At 31.9% G+C, this 22,248-nt stretch overlaps 2 protein-coding genes across 2 annotated transcripts; both read right to left on the reverse strand.

Annotated features, from left to right (window-relative positions):
* Positions 1-1,157: 1,157 nt before the first annotated feature.
* LOC139489434 (G-protein coupled receptor GRL101-like) lies at positions 1,158-13,629 on the reverse strand. Its single transcript, XM_071275757.1, has 4 exons — positions 13,611-13,629; positions 9,472-11,031; positions 3,476-3,597; positions 1,158-1,328 (listed from the first exon to the last, which is right to left on the reverse strand). Exons 1-4 carry the CDS (start codon positions 13,627-13,629, stop codon positions 1,158-1,160), a joined length of 1,872 nt encoding a protein of 623 aa, XP_071131858.1.
* A 2,274-nt stretch (positions 13,630-15,903) lies between these two features.
* LOC139489514 (low-density lipoprotein receptor-like) lies at positions 15,904-18,488 on the reverse strand. Its single transcript, XM_071276001.1, has 3 exons — positions 18,311-18,488; positions 17,742-17,882; positions 15,904-16,096 (listed from the first exon to the last, which is right to left on the reverse strand). Exons 1-3 carry the CDS (start codon positions 18,468-18,470, stop codon positions 15,969-15,971), a joined length of 429 nt encoding a protein of 142 aa, XP_071132102.1. The 5' UTR covers positions 18,471-18,488; the 3' UTR covers positions 15,904-15,968.
* Positions 18,489-22,248: the final 3,760 nt, after the last annotated feature.

Below are 22,248 nucleotides of genomic sequence, written 5' to 3' on the forward strand. Positions count from 1 at the left end.
AAGTTTATATCGAAAATATAGGGTCATAGTGACGAAGTTAGATTTCTAACATTAAACGGTATCATAAATCAGCCTTTTATGATAAAAATATTCCTGAAATTCAACGACTGCCCCTTTTTTGGCTATCGAAAAGATTTGGCTTCCATAGAACCTGAGATTACCCCAAGTGTTTGATTATTGTTCGTGTTGCAAGGTATTTAGTTTTTTATGTTGTGTTTTTTGTACTGTTGTTTATCTGTTTGTCTTTTCCTTTTTTAGCCATCTCGATGCCAGTTTATGTTCGACTTTTCAGTTTGAATATCCAAGTGGTATATCTTTTAAAAACTATGTCGAATTCATTTAAAAAAAGGTCGAAGTTCAGTAAAGCTTTACATATATTATTTACAATACGTTTTATATGACTTGCCGTATCGTCGTTTTGAAAGTATCTTGTTGAAAGTAGCGAAAGGTTTGAAATACTGCAATTTCAAGGCAAATCAGTACGCAGTAGATCGAAACTCAATTAAAGTTTGCTAGTTTTTCATAATCTTTTTAAATAACACACAATTTTGTTATCAAGACCAATTTGATCATTATGAAAGATTCTGTAATATGCATTCATGTTGACACCTAAGACTTTATAATAAGACAATATAGAAGACATAAACAATCCTCACGGATAACATTCAAAATTACCTTACTATTCGTGAAGATAACTATATTATCTAAGGAAACTGGTTGACAAAGTGTTAAATAACGACGATGTAAGTATGCTATTCCAACGGTAAGTTGTGAGACCAGACGAATACTCTCCTTAATGGTAAGTTTCCTCGTAGCAAACAGTTCTCTCAGTGTTGTGTGCTTCATCTCAAGCATCTGTCTGTCGTTCATAAATACAGAAGCCATGACCATTTCATCAGTCGCAGCTGAAATAGTATATCATGAAAGTTGACATAAACAAATGTGTATGTTTTAATATGAATGATAAAATCATATAGCATACACAAGAAAGGTACGGTAAATCCTCATTTTCTCTATCTTTTAAAACTTACTACATAAATGTAGAAGCGTGCTAGAAATATTCCAGTGCTAACATGAAATATCATTGATAATTAAAAAAGTCCTTCAATAAGAATTTTATACTCCTGGTAAGGAAACATTTTTGTTTAGAATTTCCGTCAGTTCGTTATTGATTTGGCTGCTAATTGTTTTATTCGAGTGGCACTGGAAATTTTTAGGTAGACGAAACGAGTGTCTGACATTACTTTAATGATCTTACCTTTACTTCGGTCTTTAACTTTAGACATAATAAACATTTTGTCAGACATTTTAGCCAGGAAATCAGGCTTCTACAAAAAATTATGAACAACATAAAAACAATACTTTGTACACTTAAGTCTTGTGACCAAAGCTCTTTTTTGAGGGGTTACATTCTACATTCATCATGAATATTCAAGGACGAATTTTTAAACGACCAAGCTGTGTGGGAACAAAAAATTTGATGAGCTATTAGATCATCAAGGACATAAAATAACAGTAAAATCCACATTAAGTCAACTTTGATTGAGGGAATTGAAACCTTAATTTCTAAAGGAAGTATGGGTGTTTTTCCCCCATCTTGGATTATAAATAACAGAGAACCTTAAGTCCAGTTTTTCAATAAAATTAGCAAAATTTGATGAGTAATGCAGATAATTAATGTGAATTTTCATTTAAAGAACACATTCATAAGATTTAAACTTATAAATACTAATATTTTTACAAGCATAAATTATTATTGCTTGATTTTAAATGTTATTAAATTGGCATTTTAAGGGGTGGTAACTATTTTATTTTATATTCAATTCTGTCATTAAGTTTAGCGTCTAATCACATACTGATGCTTTTTTCTGTATAATCAATACAAAATGTGTAATTTTTCACAACCTGTAGCTTGAGAAAATGCTCGGTGACCTATCATTTATATTATATTTTTGAACATATCACAATATAGACTACGGTTTGGCAAAGTATGAACAAGGTCTATCATTTTTAATTTAGACTCCTATTCCACCTTAATAATTACTGAATTTAAAAACGTAGCGTTTAAGAAAAGTTTGTTTTAAATCCTGTCAATATCGACGTACTAACTTCCGAGCTGATGATACATACCCTCGAGTTCTGGTAGTCCACCACCAGCGGTATCGACCCAAAGCAATAAAATATTAAAACAACAATATTTAACAATCGTTTCACATGTATCAAGTACAACACTTAACAGAATACCTCCAATCGGAAGCTTGACAGTGTTACCTTGTAGAGAATAAGTGCTTTTCGGATATGGCAGACTCCGTGTGTAACCGTATTCTTAATATAGTTAAGTGACCGGGGAATAATATAGAGTTGTTCGATTGAGGCTTCAATTTGTTGGGTTTGTTCATCGCTCTTGTCAATTTTGTGAAAAAACATCGAAGCTAAAAAATTTTAACAACAAATTCGTTAATTCAGTAATAAAAATGTAAAATATCTTTTCCTATAACAAGACTAATGGATATACGTAAGTAACTCTTTTATCTCATATTGAATGTTTAACTGGAACGTTCTGAATATAGTTAAGTGACGTCATACTTAAACGGGAGAGAACTCGTGATCATTGAGGTACGAAAAAGGTTATTCACCGGAGAACAGGGTTGCTCGATGGAGCTTCCATCTGTCGGAGTTATTCACCGGGGAATTATTATAATAGGATATACGTAAGTAACGCTTTTATCTCATATTGAATGTTTTACTGGAACATTGTAATGAAGAAGAACACAACCGTTTCTTTTGTTTTGACAAATTTACGTAGGAGGTGTTTTGTAACAGGAATGCATATAATTTCTTTTAATTTTTCTATAATAATTTGAGATTTCTTCCTGCAGTCATTCAAGTATTCAATAGAAAAAAACTGACACGATTCCTACAGTGTATAAACATAAAAATAATATCATGACGGAGAGGTTTGGAATATCATCAGTTTACGATGATACAGGCAACAACTTGTGTTTGAAATGTTTTATAAAAAAACTAAGATACAAATATCAAACAGGACATTGCATCATGCGACCGATAATCAAGGTAAAACTGATGGAAATTCTGATGGAAATTCAAATACTCTAAACAAAAAAAATATTAAAATAACAAAAATACAGAACTTCAAGGAAAATTAAAAATGGAAAGTCCCTTATAAAATGGAAAAAATCAAAAACAACTGTCATATTCCTTACTTGGAACAGCCATTTTCGTATCTACACAATGGTGGATTAAATCTGAAAATAGATTGTTAAAAAAAAAAAAAAAAAACCTAAAAAAAACCAAAACATTGATAAAGTATTCTTTCTGTTTAAACAGTATTCCTTTCTGTGACGACTGACTTAAGCTTAATTATAATTATATGTTTTTTCAAAGAATACCTAATCAAACACCGCTAATAAAGTTTTTACTTTGCGCAAATGTGATTATTGGTAAGCATACGTACCTGCTTTATTGTTGAATACGTATACAGAAATGGGTTCAATGCTGCATTTATTGGCATCACAAATACAGCTACCCAAGAATAAACTTCTGACGGAAATACTTGACCAGTCATTGCTAGAACACCTGAAAAAGAAAACCTTTATTTTACATTGATAGATAACTTACTGTAAGTTACATTTGACTGAAAGTACGAACAGTTCCTTGTAAAAGCTAAGAAAGTTATCTTAATATCATGCATTTTGTTACCAGGATGTCTTGACCAATATATATATAGTTTAAATTATTGACAATGACGAAGGCTATTTGTTAAGCCGAAATATTTGTCAACACGATTTTATAACATAAATCTTCATTTATATTACCATCTTATATTAATACCGTTTCGCAAATCTTTAGACTTTCATAATGTTTTCCTTATCTGCGCAGTATCGTATATTCTGCGTAACGTAAAAGCATCCTAGAAATGTCATCACCAACACATGTGAGAAATCTAAATTTAAAAAAGTTTCACGGTTTTTTGCAGTTTTGAAGTCAGTGACTGTTGTCTGTCATCACTAACTAGAGGTTTCCCGATTTGCTACTATCATGTTAGTTGGTTGATACATAACGCAATTGTTAGTGCTGTTTTGGAAGTCTCATTTAATGCATGAGTTTATTTTATTCATCATGATTAAATTAAAATCAAACTGCATATTAGCAAAATCTAGCTAATTTTTTTATAGCAATTTCAGCGTTTCTAGAACACTTTGGTTGTGATTCTATAAGTTTAAGGTTGAATCAACCAATAACCTGGTTAAGAGTAAAACGTATAACATGTGTCAACACAAAATAAAACGGATTAACCAAAAAACCTAAAACAAAAATATAACTATTAAAACAGATAGCTTTGCAACAATATAAAAATGTGTATTAAAGAAGAAAACAGATTAAAACTAGTTAGTTATCTAATAATAAAAATGTTATACATTTCTAGGACAAAGATCCGTGATGCTTTTAGTTCTACATTTTTCAATAATGAATATTTTTATATTCGCTACTAAATGAAAAAGTTGACCGAGAAAAGCATACTACACCACAAGCTTATCATGAAAACCTGGTTCCCTTTAATATATTCATGTACACATTTAATGACACGTTAAACTAGATAGAAAAACTTTTGCGATTTTCTTGGATTTTTTTGTATAGGAACACGAACCTCCCAAATCAATGTCGTGGTAAACCAACTATTTCTGTAGAAAAGCAAGCTCTTGTGACATTATCTTGCAAATCAAGAAACTAGGAAGAGTATTGTAAATCGATTTGATATTACAGCCGATTGCATTGAGTGTGTTAGGAAAGGTAGAATTCTTGATTAGCTTGTTTGTTAGCTGAACCGTGTAGTCATTACTAGGTAAGGTATATTATCCTCTTTTAAGAGAAGACTAGTCCGACAGAAAGCCAATTTATCTGTCTGTGGGACTAGACTGCTTCGAAAGGAGGGTAGTATATCTGACTTAATAATGACTTCATGGTTCAGCAAACAAGCAATCTAACCAAGAATTCTACCTTTCCCGACACACTCAATACAATCGGCTGTAACAAGAGTTCTGTTCACAATTGTGCTATTTAAAGAAAGTAGAACAAACGGACCGTATTCCGCTAACTTTTTTAAAACATAATAGAACTGAGAATGGAAATGGGGAATATGTCAAAGAGAAAACAACCCGACCAAAGAGCAGAAAACAGCTAAAGGCCACAGATTGGTCTTCAACGCAGCGAGAAAATCTCACATCCGGAGGCGGGTTTCAGCTGGCCCCTAAATAAAATGTGTACTGATTCAGTGAAAATGAACGTCATACGTCAAACTCCAAAACATATAAATGTACTAAAATCAAAAACATACAAGACAAACAAAGGCCAGAGATTCCTCACTTTGAACAGGTTCAAATATGCATCGGGGGTAAATAACAATGTGTGGTATGCGAGCCAATGAGACAACTATCCATCCAAGTAACAACTCATAAAAGTAAACCATTAAAGGTCAAGGTACGGCCATCAACACGGAATCTTAACTCACACCGAACAGCAAGCTATAGATGGCCCCTAAAATAACTAGTGTGATACATGTTTTGTGAGATCTCCATCCTTCTCTATACCTCTAGCCAATATAGAGTAAAAAAAAATCTGTTTGAAAGAAGTCCGAGTCTGATGTCAGAACAGGCAACAAAAGAAACTGGTAAGTAAAATGACAAGGATCCATAAATCATCAAAGGACTACTAGCCGTAACTGACATGCCTGCTCCAGACCTCAATTAGCATGTTCCAAAACTTCAAATCTCTTGTTACGGCAACATGTATAATTTTGCCATTGATAACGATATTTTCTCAAAATTCCTGACTTTTATTAAGTATCTTTTGGTGTATTTTGTCCATTTACTATGAACAGGTACTTGAAAGATTAACACAAGTTGATTGATATTCAATTATTTGAATATTACAGTTAAAAATTGAGATTGTATCCGCATGACACGCGTACTCTCTTATGCAAGACCATACAGTAGTGGATACATTTTTAGTAGTTCAAATATCAATGCTGTAATTCTTCAAAGTGTGTGCTTTCTATCGTGCACATGAATTATATTATAAAATGCAATCATCGAAATCTTTCACATGTGTATAAGGACTGTTACTGAAAATACCAATTTCAAGGTAAAAACGGAAAGTACCTTATTAAATGACAAAATCAAAAGCTTAAACACATCAAACGAATGGAAAACAACTGTTATATACCTGAATTGGTAAAGGCATTTCCTTAGAAAATGGTCGATTAAACCTGGTTTTATATCTAGCTAACCTCTCACTTGTTTGAAAGTCGCATACAATTTCATATTATTGACAACAATGTGTGAGCAAAACAAATAAATTGCATGTAGGTCTAAAATAACAGAATACAAATATCACATTTTTCGCGTTAAAAAGGGGAATAATCAAAGACAACAATTAATTCCTCTTGATTTTCATTGTATCAATTGAGAAAACAGTTCCGATATCAAAAGTGTTTATTTTTCAAATTGTTTTGCAAGTCTTCCCTTGTTCTTAGGTTTTGTTTTGTTTTTGTTTGGCAAAAAGGTTTGATTTGCCTAGACAGAAAAGGTGCAATTTTCTTGTTTCGAATGTCTCTGGGTTTAAAGACTAGGGGATGCTAAATGTCAAGTTTGTCATTGGAATATTGGACAGTACAATTTTCTATTCTTTATAGGAATTTATGATCAATTGAAAAAAGGCTATCGTTAAGTCATGTAAGTGGATATAGGAAAAAGTTGTGACGTTACTTAAAATAAGGTTAGTATGTCACATCATGAAAAAAATAGTATTGATATTTTTAAGAATATAATGTATCAAAAAAACACATACTGACAAATCTATTTCGTAAAGGTAGATAACTCATATAAAATTTCATCGAATCGCTACAATTTAAATTAGCCAAAAAGTTCCTGAGGATGTAACAAACAATTTGTAAAAGAAATTTTGTCGATATCGTTTTTTGTTTTCAAGGAGATGCAAACATATGATAAAAAGTGAATAGGGAGATAACTCTTACAAAGAAAATGGTTCGACTTAGCAGGGTGAAATTTAAAAAACGCATAAACCATAGAATACAATATGAGAAATATATGAGCGACATATTGCTATACAAACATTTATCTTTATATGTATTCTTTAGTTTTCTATGTTGTGTCATGTGTACTATTGTTTTTCTGTTTGTCTTTTTCATTTTTAGCCATGGCGTTGTCAGTTTGTTTAGATTTATGAGTTTGACTGTCCCTTTGGTATCTTTCGTCCCTCTTTTATCGCAAGAACAAAATTTGGCGGAAGAAAAAAACCCAAAAAACAATGATAATTAAAAACCAATTGTTCATAGAACAATTGAAGGTCTTTCCACCCATAAAGATCAATTTTGATATAGAACTATGAAAATTCAGTTTGAAATATCATATCCAGCGTCAAATGATAGCTTATTGTACACTGATGCCAAAAGTATATGGTTTCTATACATTTTTTCTAAATAAGGGAGATAAATTGTTACTGTCGATTTGAAATATGTCACTTCCGGTTTTATTTGATAGTTTACTTGATACTGATTCCAAAAATATATTGTTTAATAGACTTTTACATTAAATAAGTACAAAAAAAGCTACTTCCGGTTTACACAAGGTCACTTCCGGTTGGCTTTTCCATAGTCAAGGGTCTTGTAACGTTATGCAAAAGTCCCATGGCTTTATCATGTATACATATGATGTAAAAGCAAAGGCCAAATTTGTAGAACGTCAATTTAACCTATGACCTTGAGTTCAATTTCAAGGTCATATACCAAGGGCTTCAAATCAAAAGACCATAGGTCTTAATTATATATGGTTAATAAGTTATATCACTACATATCTAATTTTCAATTTAAGAGGGGAGAAAACTCTAATTTAATGTTAGCGTATTTTTTCAACCAAAATTCATGTGTTACGTATACGCAACTTACAATTTAGTAAAAATATGTTGTCGTCGATATTTTATACGGTTTTTAAAAAGAATTGAAAATAAGCCAAAATCAAAATTTAAAATATGACCTTGACCTCTGACCTTGGCATAATTTTCTTATTTTTGGATCAAGATCCTCAAATCAAAAGATCCTAGGTCTCTATCACTTATGGTTCACAAGATAAAAATGCTTATAAATTATATCACATGCATAAGGGGAAATAACTCTCATATGGAGTGTTCATATCGCTTCGGTCAAAATAGGACAAATCAGGCGAAGGAAATTAACGAGCAATTTTATAAAATAAATTTGTCGCTTTCTTTTACTGTTTCGTCTAAGCAGGATGAAATTTAAAAGCGCATGAACTATACAATACAATATGAGAAATATCTAAGCGACATCTTGCGAAACAAAATAAGGCGGAAGAAAAAAAATTAAATAAATTATCAGAACAAATACAATAGTTCTTTCCGCAGAAAAGTGGAAAGACCTAATAATAATCAGAACAAATACATGATAGGTCTTTTCACAGAAAAGTGGAAAGATCTAATAATAATCAGAACAAATACAATAAGTCCTTCCACAGAAAAGTGGAAAGACCTAATTATCAGAACAATTACAATAGGTCTGTCCACAGAAAAATGGAAAGACCTAATAAGACTTAATAATTTGTAAGCTAAGGGTTTAATAGGGCCAAATTATTTTGAACAGCGATATGACCAACAGGACCTATATCTAATAATATTATTAATTCGTATATTTTAACAAATTTGATTCGTTTAGGGATAGTCACATGTTAAACTATATTTTCGAAGGTAGAGAGAAAACGGCGGATAGCAGAAAGCATATTGACCAGCAAAAAGCATATTGCACGGTTATTTTTAGAATATCTACAAACCAATATACTTTGTGACGTCGTGTAATGAATTTCAGGATATTGTTTAACGTTTTGAAACACATGATATCTGAGATCGATTATTTGAAGAAAAAAATCTTCAAATACATAAGATGTCCACAAAAAAAAGTAAATGAAATAACAACTAATATGTTGTTATTGTCAAGGAGACAATGTTATATCTATAAAATTTCAACAAACCTAAATGACTATTTTGATACAAATACGGTCGGAAATTAATAATATAATTACTGTACTAGCCTTTGTATGAGGTCAATACAGGATATATCGACCCAAAGAAGTATATCGACCTCGGACTTCGTCCTCAGTCAATATACTTTTTTCAGGTCAATATATCCTTGTATCGACCTCATACAAAGGCTATATTTGTATAATATCTATAAATAATATCCAAATCCATGTAAGATCAACCTTGCTTGAGGGAACGTTACATAATAAAATTAACAAACATTCTACGAAACATATCAGTATCGATTCAATGACTACTGAGCTGATGAAGTTCCATAATGGTATTAATAACAATATTTATGTTACTTACTATAATTTTTAGCTTGGTTTATGGATGACTTACCCATTATTCCAACAGGAAACCAACACAGAAAGTCAGTTAAAACAATTAAGAATAATCTTCTAGCCATTTTTAGGTCCTGTTTTGTCTTTTTCGCCATTATTCTATTTATGCTTTTTGCTGCATTGAAAATCGAAAACTGACACCAAGCTATAACAATGAACGCAATACTGTTGTAAAACACAAAAATAGCTGTTGCATATTCCCATCCGCTGACTTTCTGTCGGGAAAATGGAAGAGCCAAACAAACTGCTGTTTTTGAATAAAACATAGTTGAAAAATATGACGTATTAGATATCGGGAACACAGCCATGATGATTATAGATATCCAGCAAGCTAAAGTAGAAACTTTCGCTGTTTTGTATGTTATCCTTCTTTCACCAAATGGGAAAATAACCATTAAATAACAATCAAGAGTCGTTAACATAATGAAATTAACAGATGCCTCACATGAAATAGCCGCAAGGATACCTGCAAATTTGCAAACAAGACTATCTCGCCACTCACGGTCATGTAAAATATAGTTTCCAGAGTAGTACATATCGGCTACAGCAATAATCCCGAGATACACACCCATCAACATGTCTGATACACCAAGATTCATAATAAATAACCAGTTTGCCATGTAAAGCGTCTTATTCTTGTTAATGATACGATAAATTATAACTCCAATATTTCCAATCAAAGCATTTATAGCAATAACCCATAAGCACACACGTAATACACCATTTCTCATCAAATTGCTACACGAGGAGAATTCGTCCATTTTGGGGAAACAATTCTCTGCAGAAACAGATTGTGGTTTTAAACAACAAAATATATAGGAATCAGTTTTCATTTTTTTTAAATGTGAAAGACGGGAAAATATACCATGAGAAAATTTTGTCACATCGTTTTGTGTCAAATCAATTGTCAGAAGAGATACAAGTCCATCAAATACGTTTTCTTCTACAGTTGTTAGTCCATTTCCTGTTATGTTAAACGTTTCAAGGTTGTCTAAACCATTAAATGTCCCATTGAAAAGTGTTTTTATTCTAGTTCCAGACAGTTCCAAATCTTTAACATTAGGTAATGACATGAACGCATTTGGTTCGATTAATACCAACATCAGATTGTCTTTTAAGATTAAGGTTACTAGTTTGTTGAGACCATAGAACGTGTAACTTTGCAGAACCTTTAATTTGTTGTTACTCAAATCTAAATGAAGGAGGTTCATTAATTTCTCAAATGAGTATGGCATAATCTTGTTAATGCTGCAGTTGAATAGTTTGAAATCAGCCAGGTATGTAAACGCAGGAACAACCAAATTGTTATTCGGAAATACTGAGCTGCTCAAATCTATTTTTCTAGCTTCAACAGACAAATCTCTGAAAATTGTCTCTGTCTCTTCTTGATGACATATAAATACAAAACCTTCACATGAACATCCAATAGGACACGTGACACCACAACCAACTTCATCATCCCCATGAGGACATTGTCTTATGTTATCACAAACCTCATCGAATAACAAACAAGTGGTTGACTGTTGACATCTATATAATCCAGGACAAGTTAAATTTCCTAAAAAATAAAGGCAATAGTGGTATACCGCTGTTCAAAAGTCATAAATCGATTGAGAGAAAACAAATTCGTGTTACAAACTTAAACCGAAGGAAACACATCAACTATAAGAGGAAAAACAACGGGACAACAGAAACACTGAAGTGCAACAAAAACAAACATACATAGAAACGAACTATTAGATAACACCTGTCATATTCCTGACTTGGTACAGAACGTTTTTAGAAAAAAAATTGTAGGTTGAACCTGGTTTTATGGCTAGCCAAACCTCCCGCTTTTATGACAATGTTAAGAATACCGCTGTAAGCAATCATGAATTAAAACAAATCAAAATTATGTAAACTATCCTCAATTAACGATATTTATGTTAAACTATGATTGAAAATTTTCATTTTTTTCTAAAGAAATCTTTCAATCTTAAGTTTGAGCAGAGCTGATATTAGAAATGTTTGTTTCAGTTTAAATTAACTTATAGTTCGATGCTCCGCAAGTTTTTCGTCTTTAGTGTACTGAATAAAAGTTTCTCTGAGAATTTTTTGTATCTTCCTACTGAAATTGATATCATAAGTTTTTCATATTATCATTAAAACAAGCTTAATGTAGATATTAAGAAGAAAAATGTTGTTTTCTAAAATGATTACCCAATAATAAAAATATAAAGTATCTTTTGAAACGGAATAGTGATACTACATTTTGGAAGAGGGTCAACAGTATATTCATTTATCGGAGGTTGATGAGCGATAGATACGAAAACGTAAATTAGTAATTTTCTAAAAAATCTTATTTAAGTTTTAGAAATATGATGAACTTTTCATGGACAGACGGACAAATGATAAATGAACGAACGAAGGTTCAGCAGTTTACTTCTCACATCGGAGCGATGGTAAATAAATCCATTAGTTCTGAAAATAGGAAGTATTTCAGTTACCGACTTAAATTGCGGGTCGGTTAGGGAGACCGACTGTCAATATCGTTCCTGAGTTACAACGTTGATCTTTTGTCTTTTCGGTTAAACATTTTATTTTTTTATTTTGTCAACTCTTAAATGTTTGTTAAAATATTTTTACCTCGAGAATCACTGAAGTGACATTAATTGTCAAAGTGCGCATCACAATTGATAACGACATTATAGTGATTAGATTCCAAAATCTATTTTATTATATAGCTTATGCTCAAAGCTCATTAGGAGTATGGCATAGTATTGTAAATGGGACAAAGGAACATATCTAAAACTTCTTCTATTGATATCATGAATATTGTTAATAAAAGACAACGTAATAATAAGTCTCATGGCAACAAATAAAAACATTGTGTAAATTATACTCTTGATGATCTCCTATCTATATTAAAAACAATAGTAGGCATCAATCATTATGACACTGGGTCAAATACCAATAAGTAAATTACATAATATTTTCAAGGAGTATGACACTATCTCGTTCTTCAGCCCACTCTATTAATATTCGCGTATAATTACAGACTGTTGCCATCATAGGTTGTTCCTGCATATCGATAAACCTGTTAATTATACTCGGCACCTTCTAAAAATTAGATATATTAACAGAGGTATTGATTTCATCAACTTATCTATTTAATGACTCTACCATTCAACATTTCATATCTCCCTATTTTGTAACACAGAAGCACCTATTATTTCGTAAACATACACAAACAAAACCCCAGCAGAAGTTAAATTTTTAATTATAAGTCAGTAACATCAGATTTCAATGTAGAAAATAATCTCCTCTAACTTTAAACTGTGAATCGTCGAATTTTATATATGATCGGACCTATGATCATGTTTTATACGGGGAACATCAATATCGTTCAAGACCGAGGGGTTTAAAACTGTTCGTAAAATGGATGAAAATATCGTCCTCCATCTAAAATAGACTTGAAACAGTGTCATCAGGTCACAAAAGACGCTCTTTCATCGTATTGTAAAAATTAGTGTAAACGGGAAAATCTCATAACAAATCTCTTGATTCTTACTTAAATATTGTATGAATGTTGCGGATATTCGAATATTACATTTTCAAAATAATTTAGAAATAAATAAAAAAAAAGTACATTATACGCCTATTTTTAGAATAAGAAACGAACTTCAGGTACTTTCAAAGAGGTTTGTGTTTGTAATGACCGACAAAGCAGCCTACGATGTGGTGGTGATATGCCGCAAATACTACACGGACGTTCATAAAGAATGAAATTCTAAGTGCGTTCCACAGAATATCATATAGTTAATAATCAAATCATAAACACAGCACGTCTTAAGGCCTCTTCTGAACTTTTGAAGGTCCCTACTATGTACTGTTTACCTAAACTATACAAAAAGCTATTGTAAAATATTGTTTCATCTTAGCCTCTTGTAAGTGTTCTACAACTAATCGTTTATTAATTTTAACTAGTTCCTTAACTACTATCGTGGAAGTTATCATTCACTTTTGTAATAAAATATATGAAAATAGTGGAAATAATTTTTTTTGGAGTGTAAAAATTCTTTGCATGTTTCAGATAGATTACGTGCTTTTGATGGTCCTTTCGATTCTGTTGACAGTTTTGTCTATCCAACTCTTTACTTTTGATAACTATTAGCATGTCGAAATGTCCTATTGCAATGCTTATTTGTGTATTTCTTTATCCTGAATGTTCATGCATTTATTTGTACTGTAGTCCTGTCATGTAATGTTGTCATTTGAATGTTATATTTAACATTGCCATAAACACGCGAGGTTTGGCTAGCCGCAAAACCAGGTTCAACCCACCATTTTTTTCGTCTTAAAATGTCCTGTACACAGTTAGGAAAATGGCCATTGTTATATTATAGTTCGTTTCTGTGTGTGTTACATTTTAGTGTTGTGTTTCTGTTGTGTCGTAGTTCTCCTCTTATATTTGATGTGTTTCCCTCAGTTTTAGTTGTAACCCGGATTTGTTGCCTTTATTTACACTACACTTCCACACAATCTTATCAAACAATAGTTTTCCTATTTAATGGAATGGTCGTTTGGTAAATGTGAATGCAAATATATTTGCTGCATCTTGTTTAAAGCCTTCTCCTCTAATGAGAAAGGTGAAAATACTAGATATACTTACTGGAGGTGTAATGAGATGATTGAAACAGTTAATTTTTTCCTTGATAATATTTATGTACGTTTCGGCAATAAAGTGTATTGACAGATTGTATGCATTCCTATGGACACCAACTGTGCCCCTTTAATCGCAGACTTCTTCTTGAACTGTTATGAATCGCAGTTTATGACCAAACTAAGTGAAGACCCCCTATAAATTCCATTTAACTGATAAATTCAACAACACTTACAGTTATTTTGATGATACTTTTTTTGTTAAATAATCAGGAATTTTCTAAATATACCGCCGAAATGTACCCAAAGGAACTTACTTTTAATAAATCAAATATAAACGGTTATAAATGTCCTTTCCTAGATTTAGCTATTTCAGTTTAACACAGCAAAATTTTCACTAAAATTTACATCAAAAGGGACAATTTCCTTTTTTTGGACGGTAAGGTTCCTTATGGACCATCTTACGGTGTTTATGTGTCACAACTAGTTCGTTATGCCCGTGTATGTTGTGACGTTTTGGATTTTAATGAACGTAATCTATGTATTTCTGGTAAATTATTAAGTCAGGGTTTACTTAAAACCTCTACTAAATTCTTCCATAGATATAAAGATTGGGTTTTGGAGGATAGTTGTTCCAGTAGAAAAATTATTTCAAACGGGATAGCACATCCTCATTTTTACGGAGATGTTGAATTTAGAAACGATCCGGATAAACTTATCGATCTTTTGAAAAAACTTATACTAAAAGGTTACCAATTCAACACTATTATTAGATCTTTGAATATTGTTGTTATTGGTATTAATATTGATTTTGTTAGCAGTAAATTAAAATCAAACTAAATATTATTGTAATTTACAAATTAGTACGTACATTCATGGCTCTACAATATTTCGATACCTGTACCTTTGCATTGCACAAGGTTATATTTTCTCCGACTGTTTATGACGCCTTCACACTAAATCAATTAGATGCTGGAAGTGTACTAATTGATAATTTAATCATGCATGATTTCGCTTATTAGTTATAATTGGCTTTAAACTAGTTGTCAGTAACTGAGAGTTCTAGCAGATCCATACTTAGTGTCTTTTTGTTGTTGGGATGTATAAGTTTCCCTCCACGTCAACTCTGTATTTTTGTAAGATGTATTTCTATTTGTATCCATCTGATGAGTTAAGCTTTTTTCAACTGATTTTTATAGTTTGTTCTTATGTTGAACTGTTACACCACTGTCCCAGGTTAGATGTAGGTTGGCGCCTTCAAACTAATTAACCCAATCACATTTTATATGTGCCTGTCCCATGTCAGTGGCCTGAAATTCAGTGGTTGTCGTTTGTTGCTGTGTTAAATATTTGTTTTTCGTTCATTATTTTGTATAAAATTAGACGGTTAGTTTTCTTGTTTGAATTATTTTACATTTGTCATTTCGGGGCCTTTTATAGCTGACTGTGAGGTATTGGCTTTTCTCATTGTTGAAGACCGTACAATGACCTATAGTTGTTATTTTCTGTGTCATTTAGTCTCTTGTGGAGAGTTGTCTCCTAGGCAATCATATCACCTCTTTTTTTTATATGAACTGAAGAAAAAAGTTTTGAAAAATTTACTTTAGAGTTATGTTAAGCCATTTTTGAATTTGACACTTTGTAAGGTTTTTTGATTGGTACTTTAAGCAATTTTGGTCCCCAGCATCTTCTTGAATATATAATCAAGAAAGTTTAAAAGATCAATAATAAAATGGATCGTATCTTAATTTACCGAATGTATGTAAAATTGTAAAAAATAAACGTGATAATCATTTATAAAGACGTTTATAGATTAAGTTGAGAATAACACTTATATGTCAAAAAGAAATTTAATCACTGTTTACCACAAAATAATTCATCATCGCCATGGATACAGTGTTTTCTGCCGTCACAAAGTAAGCTTGATGCAATGCAGTGACCCTCTTTGCATTTGAAGTAGCCTGACTGGCAAACCTGTTTTTCTACAAAAAAAAAGAGTTTGTATTGAAACAAGAATTATATACTTCTGCTATACTGGGTACCGCACAGTATCGTTTCTTCAGAATGAACAAAAGGGGATATTGGGTCAATGAGATAGCAACACAACGACACAAATGACCAAACAACTTGTACAGGTCAGCTAATGGTCTTTTAAATAAAATAATAGACATGTGTCAACACCAGAAATACAGATTTTATTCACCCCAAGTTTTGTTATAAAATCAAACATTTTTAATCCCATGATCCAGGTTAAAAAAAGCGAACTGGGATCGTATTATCTTCCCGTCCCACTCCACGTATTCGTGTGTCCGTTCTTAATCAAGAACTGTATCATTTGTTTATCTTGATGCTAATTGTCATTAAGAGAATGTGATGAGATCAATTTTGTTACCTTCTATCTAAACTCTAGGTGATTTAGTAATAGACATTATTTGTGATGACTGTTTGTAGAATTTCTAGATACCTGTTAATGTTTTGTCAGTTAGTTCCTGTCTCATTATTATATGATCAGGTTATACGAATATTGAATATTGTCATTGTGGCCAAAAATCTACCAATTAAACTCTTTGGAAAATTACGTTTTGATCTGCTAGGAATCCACTAAGGTATTTTAACATGGGATGATTTATGGGCTGTCATTTTCCCCTTTTGCATGTCAAAGATCTGTGCAAAACCTTAAATTCATATAATAAAATAAAGAAAAGAATTGGTAAGAATTTGATTTATTGCTTTATCTATCGTATTTGATTTTCGGTTATTAAATTATCATATACATATTATTATTTGTCTTATATTAGAAATATTTTGAAAGAGTTAATTGATATTTTCAACAACAAAACGGAATGACGAGAAAAAGTAACTATAACATTTGCTATAAACAGTAATAAAAAAGTCATTTGTAAAACAGTAGTGCTAAACCATCAACAAGCTGTAATCAACTTCCAAAATGTCTGTGTGTACAGTATTAACGATTAACGACGTCCAACGTGTTATGCCTTATGGTTCAATTAAAATATATGACTCTATTAACGAATATGTTAAGGCAAATTGAATTTTAAAAATACCTTAGAAAGGTGCAAAACAAAAATCTGTATTTCAAATAAATATATTTAGTACTTTTTATTGTTTGTAAGATGATTTTTGAAAGGCTTTAATCGACATTTCGGAAAACAATTATAATTATGAAAAATAAGAGACCAAATGACACAGACATTAACAACTATAGGTCACCATACGATGAACAAATTTAATTTCACGTTGGAAGTTTGATTAATATACTTTTGAGAAAATTAACAGATTACTCTGTACAATATTACAATAAAACAATAGATATTTAGTCGATAGTATTGAAAAATGCACGCGCTGACTTGGTCCATATTCTAAATCTTTTAAAGAAGAGAGACTAAAGATAAAAAAGGGATACTCAAATTCCTACGTCAAATAACTGAAAGCGTCATGACAAAAAACGACGAATAGTCAAACAACAGTCTACAAAATATAACATAGAAAACATATGGCTGAACATCACAAACTCAACCAAAATACGGGCTGATCTCAGATGCTTCAGAGGTTAGGCAAATCCTGCTCCAATTGTTATTTTTTAATAATACAATATGTTTGTCTTACCACAGTGCTGAAGATGAGTCAGATCCCAACAACCATTTACATCGCTCCTCTCATTTACACGCATTACGCAGTGATCTGTATAGTTATACAACTTTCCATCAGAGCAAAGAGATTGGCTACGGGAAACATTTTTCGAAATTGCTGACAAATAAATATGCGCAACAGTACATGTAGTTAACCCATGTTAAAATATCCTAAATCTATATAAGAAGACAAATGAATGTACCTAACAAATTTTGGGAATTGCAGGAATGAGTTAACAAAAATTACATCATCAGACATTTTTTTTAAAGTTTGAGCTTAAATCTTATTTGATGCATTTATCCAAAAGTAGAGGTACAAACGAAATATTTGTGTTAAAATCATATATCTAACTTACAAAAAAAGTCGTACAACAATTCATTTATTTGATTTCGTCAAAAACTTTAACAGCGAGCATTGTAACTTAAACATCAATAGTATTGTGTTTTTTTTTTCGCAAACATGAGAAACGAAGATAATTGGTTGATTTTTTCCCCCATCTGGACCATTTTTACATATGATCATGCTGTCTGTATTTGATAATATACCTGCCTGACATACAACAGGTCCAATTGCCACATCATAAAACCCCTCGTCACTGTAAGATTTATCTGGAACCTGATAGCTATGAAAGGGAAGTGTATCAGGATTTGAAAAAACTAAAGTATCAGTAAACACTCTGTTGACATCTACTTGACTCCAGTCCATACCTCCCAAGCAATGGAAACTACAGAACAAGGAAACTAATGTAATGATGAAAGAATGGACTTTATTTGAAACAGTCCCATATGGCATCCATTAGAAATGAATTAGAAGGTGTTAAACTGTACCACACGAACTGTCAGAATATCTTATATCAAAAACATCAATGTTTTACTTGCATGTTCTATTCCTTATGAAGTGTTAATAAAAGGAGGCATGACACGATTTTTAGTTTTTGATTAAAAATATTTGTTTATACATACTTTTTCCTCAAAAAATGCATCGATATCACTCAGAATGGGACTGCTACGTCACTGTTTAAGATCAGTCATATTGACAGTAGAGAATAGCACAAATTTATTTTCGATTATTTACAAGCAAAACGCATTGGAGTGATAGACAACAATTTTGTGTGATTACGACGGATTCAACAATAGAATTATAGAAGTATAATGACATAATATTTTCCGTTTTCGAATAATTGCAGACTTAGCTATATATAGAAAGCGTGGAAATGTGATTTTGTACCTACAATTAACCACCCTTTGTTCTGCCTACTTTTCAAAGTTTAGGGAAAAAGTCTAGGGAGCTCACCATGAATTCATCATGGACTACAGGTGTGCGATACACTTGATTCGCAATTTTGAGTCATTTGAAGATGAAAGCCGCCGGTGAAACACCACATGGGGTGATTGATCAAGATGGTTTAATGGTCTGAAAGTGTACATCCTTGGTGAATATCTTGCCAAAGGGCACAGGTCAGTTGGGAGTATATCATTGTTACACCAATAAACTTAAAGGTATGACTACATGCTGTTTTAAACATAACTGTAGTATGGTCATATATCTTACTCTTTATTTGTTTATAACAATTATTAAACAAACGTAACAAATATGGTGTCAATCAAGAAACCAAGCATCTTGATAATGTCAGTTTCAGAGAATTTTTTGTTTGAATTAGAGTGATTTTTTACAAAGTAGTATTTATCCCTCCTACCGACAAGATACTTGTACCAACGTTTGGTTTGCCATTCTTGTTTTTGAACAAAGCCATACAAACTCTTTTAATTTGTCTTTTAGTTTGGAATGGGGAATACTTGTGTAAAGTGCAGAAAAGTCAAATGTTTTAATACTATTGCAACATCAAAGAGTCTTAGATTGTATGTACTCTAAAATATCTTTGGATTTTTTTAGTATCCACATCTGATTCACGCCATCTCTAGAATACTAGTAGGCAGTTTCACAATAACTTTGAAGCCCGGTCTTGATTGCTGATAAAATTGATGTTTATAATGTAAGAGGTTTCGTTGAGAACTTGGAAGACCCAGCTTTGGTTGAAATTCCAAAGGAACATAGAACAGACCTATGATTATCCAGGATTTCCTCTTTAGTAAGTGTCGTGGGGTTATATGTTGAGTTTCCAAGTGAATTGTCAATACTTAATTCATCTATCAAGCAGTTTTTTAATGTGATTTACACACAAAAACGATATTGTTTGGGGCGTTATCTTCGGGTACTCCAACATGTTTGTCATGGAGGTAGGACAAGTGTTTTGCAAAATTTGGGTCTTTAAAGATTGTCGTAGCATGGGTATTGGTATTGTTAGACCCATTCAGTTCTTAATTCTGATTTGTATCAACGCCCTCACAGCCTTAAACCAATTGGAAAGAGTATCTACGTCTTCTTTCTCGCGTTTAACCAATTGCCTGGCATAATCCTCGACTAAACTCATCAATAGTTTGAATTTGTGTTTCCAACTGATGGATTTAGGCTCACGATAAACACATTTTGCAGGGAAGTGTTATTGACAATGTTGAGGTCATCGGTTATTACGTGGCCAGCCGGAAACATGTATTGCAATGTTGTATACATTGTTTCCTTAAGACATTTATGCATGCAATTTTATTATTTCATACAGAACTGTAAAGCATGAATTTGGAAAAATTAACAGAAGAGATAAACAAAAACTTGCTTGTGAGTCCGGGTGCAAGGGGGCAATTTATCCTCCCCCATTTTAGAAATTAGCAGGGTAAAACTATGTTTTGCGCCTGTCCCAGGTCAAGAGCCTCTGGCCTTTCCTAGTCTTGTATGATTTTTAATTTTAGTTTCTTTTATATATTTCGGAGTTTAGTATGACGTCCATTATCACTAAACTAGTAAATATTTGTTTAGGGTCCAGCTTAAGCACGCCTCCGGTGCGAGATTTTCTCGCTGTATTGAAGACCCATTAGTGACCTTCGGCTGTTTCTGCTATTTGACCGGGTTGTTGTCTCTTTGAAACATTCCCCATTTCCATTCTCAATTTTATTTTGCCGCAACTCCCATTGTTATTATTTTTTCTAAATTAAAACTAGACTATTTCTAGTCACTCTTGTCCCCGCCCCCAACACATATTATTTGTTTATTAAAAAAACCCATAACATAAGTTACAAAGGAAATGATAGAATTTAATTTAATTTTATCACATTGTTCTATTTAACATCGAATATATTTATTTGACTACAAAAAGCACCAATGCACTTTAGGATGGTATAGGAGTATATTTTTTTTTATACTTTTCCAAATCGTAGTATATATTGTGATATGTTTAAAAATATAATAAAAATGATATGTCATCGAGCATTTTCTCAAGTAACAGGTTGTGACGGGTGCCACATGTGGAGCAGGATCTGCTTACCCTTCCAGAGCACCTGAGATCACCCCTAGTTTTTTGGTGGGCTTCGTGTTGTTTATTCTTTGGTTTTCTATGTTATGTCATGTGTGCTGTTGTTTGTTTGTCTTTTCATTTTTAGCCATGGCGTTGTCAGTTTGTTTTAGATTTATGAGTTTGAATGTCCCTTTGGTTTGACACATTTTGTATGGATTATAAAGGAAAAAAAACATCATTATGTGATTAGAAGCTAAACAAAATGATATAATTGTATAATAAAATACGAGAAGATAGCTTTAAGAAAATGTTTTGAGAATATCAAAAGAAAAGATATGGTCACCGTACGTTTTTTCCGGCTAAAATATTAAATAGCAAAATTTCATGTAGATTCCTTTAGAAAATGGATATTTCAGAGTTTCTTCCCCTTAAAATGCAATTTAAAAACATTAAAAAATCAAGTAAAATTACTTTCGCATGTAAAAATGTTAATATTTATAAGTTAAAATCTTATAAATATGTGCTTTTAAATGAAAATTCACATTACTTATCTGCATTCCTGCAACAAATTTTGCTAATTTGATTGAAAATCTGGAACTTAGGTTCTCTGTTATTTACAAATAAAGATGGCGAAAGATACATATACTACCTTAAGCTGGATTTGGTAGATATATTAAAATACAAGAAACGATAGGAATTGTTCAGTTAGTATAGAAAAAATCAATGATTAAATCCATTTGTGTTTACAATGAAAATAAACTCACCATAGATACTAAGATTTAAATTGTGTACGCCAGACGTAATAATAATGAAGAAAGTGTCGTTTGAATCACTTATTAGGTATAACCAGACGATTTACAAAAATAAGAAAAAACCCATACTGTATAGTCGTCTATAAAAGCACCAAACATGAAAATGTTAAATAATTCAAACAAGAAAACTAACGGCCTAATTTATAACAAAACGACTTACAAAGAACAAATATGAAAGACATGAACAAACAACAATCGCTGCACTTCATAATGTGGCGGGGTCAGCGTTCAACCCTTTCCTAATGGACAATAGTGAACAGCACCAACTGTAGGATTTTAAATTGGTTGGAATTTGCTTATAAGAAAAGATCAGCACGATGCACAA

The sequence above is a fragment of the Mytilus edulis genome, chromosome 9 (assembly GCF_963676685.1).
Source record: "Mytilus edulis chromosome 9, xbMytEdul2.2, whole genome shotgun sequence".
NCBI lineage: Eukaryota > Metazoa > Mollusca > Bivalvia > Mytilida > Mytilidae > Mytilus > Mytilus edulis.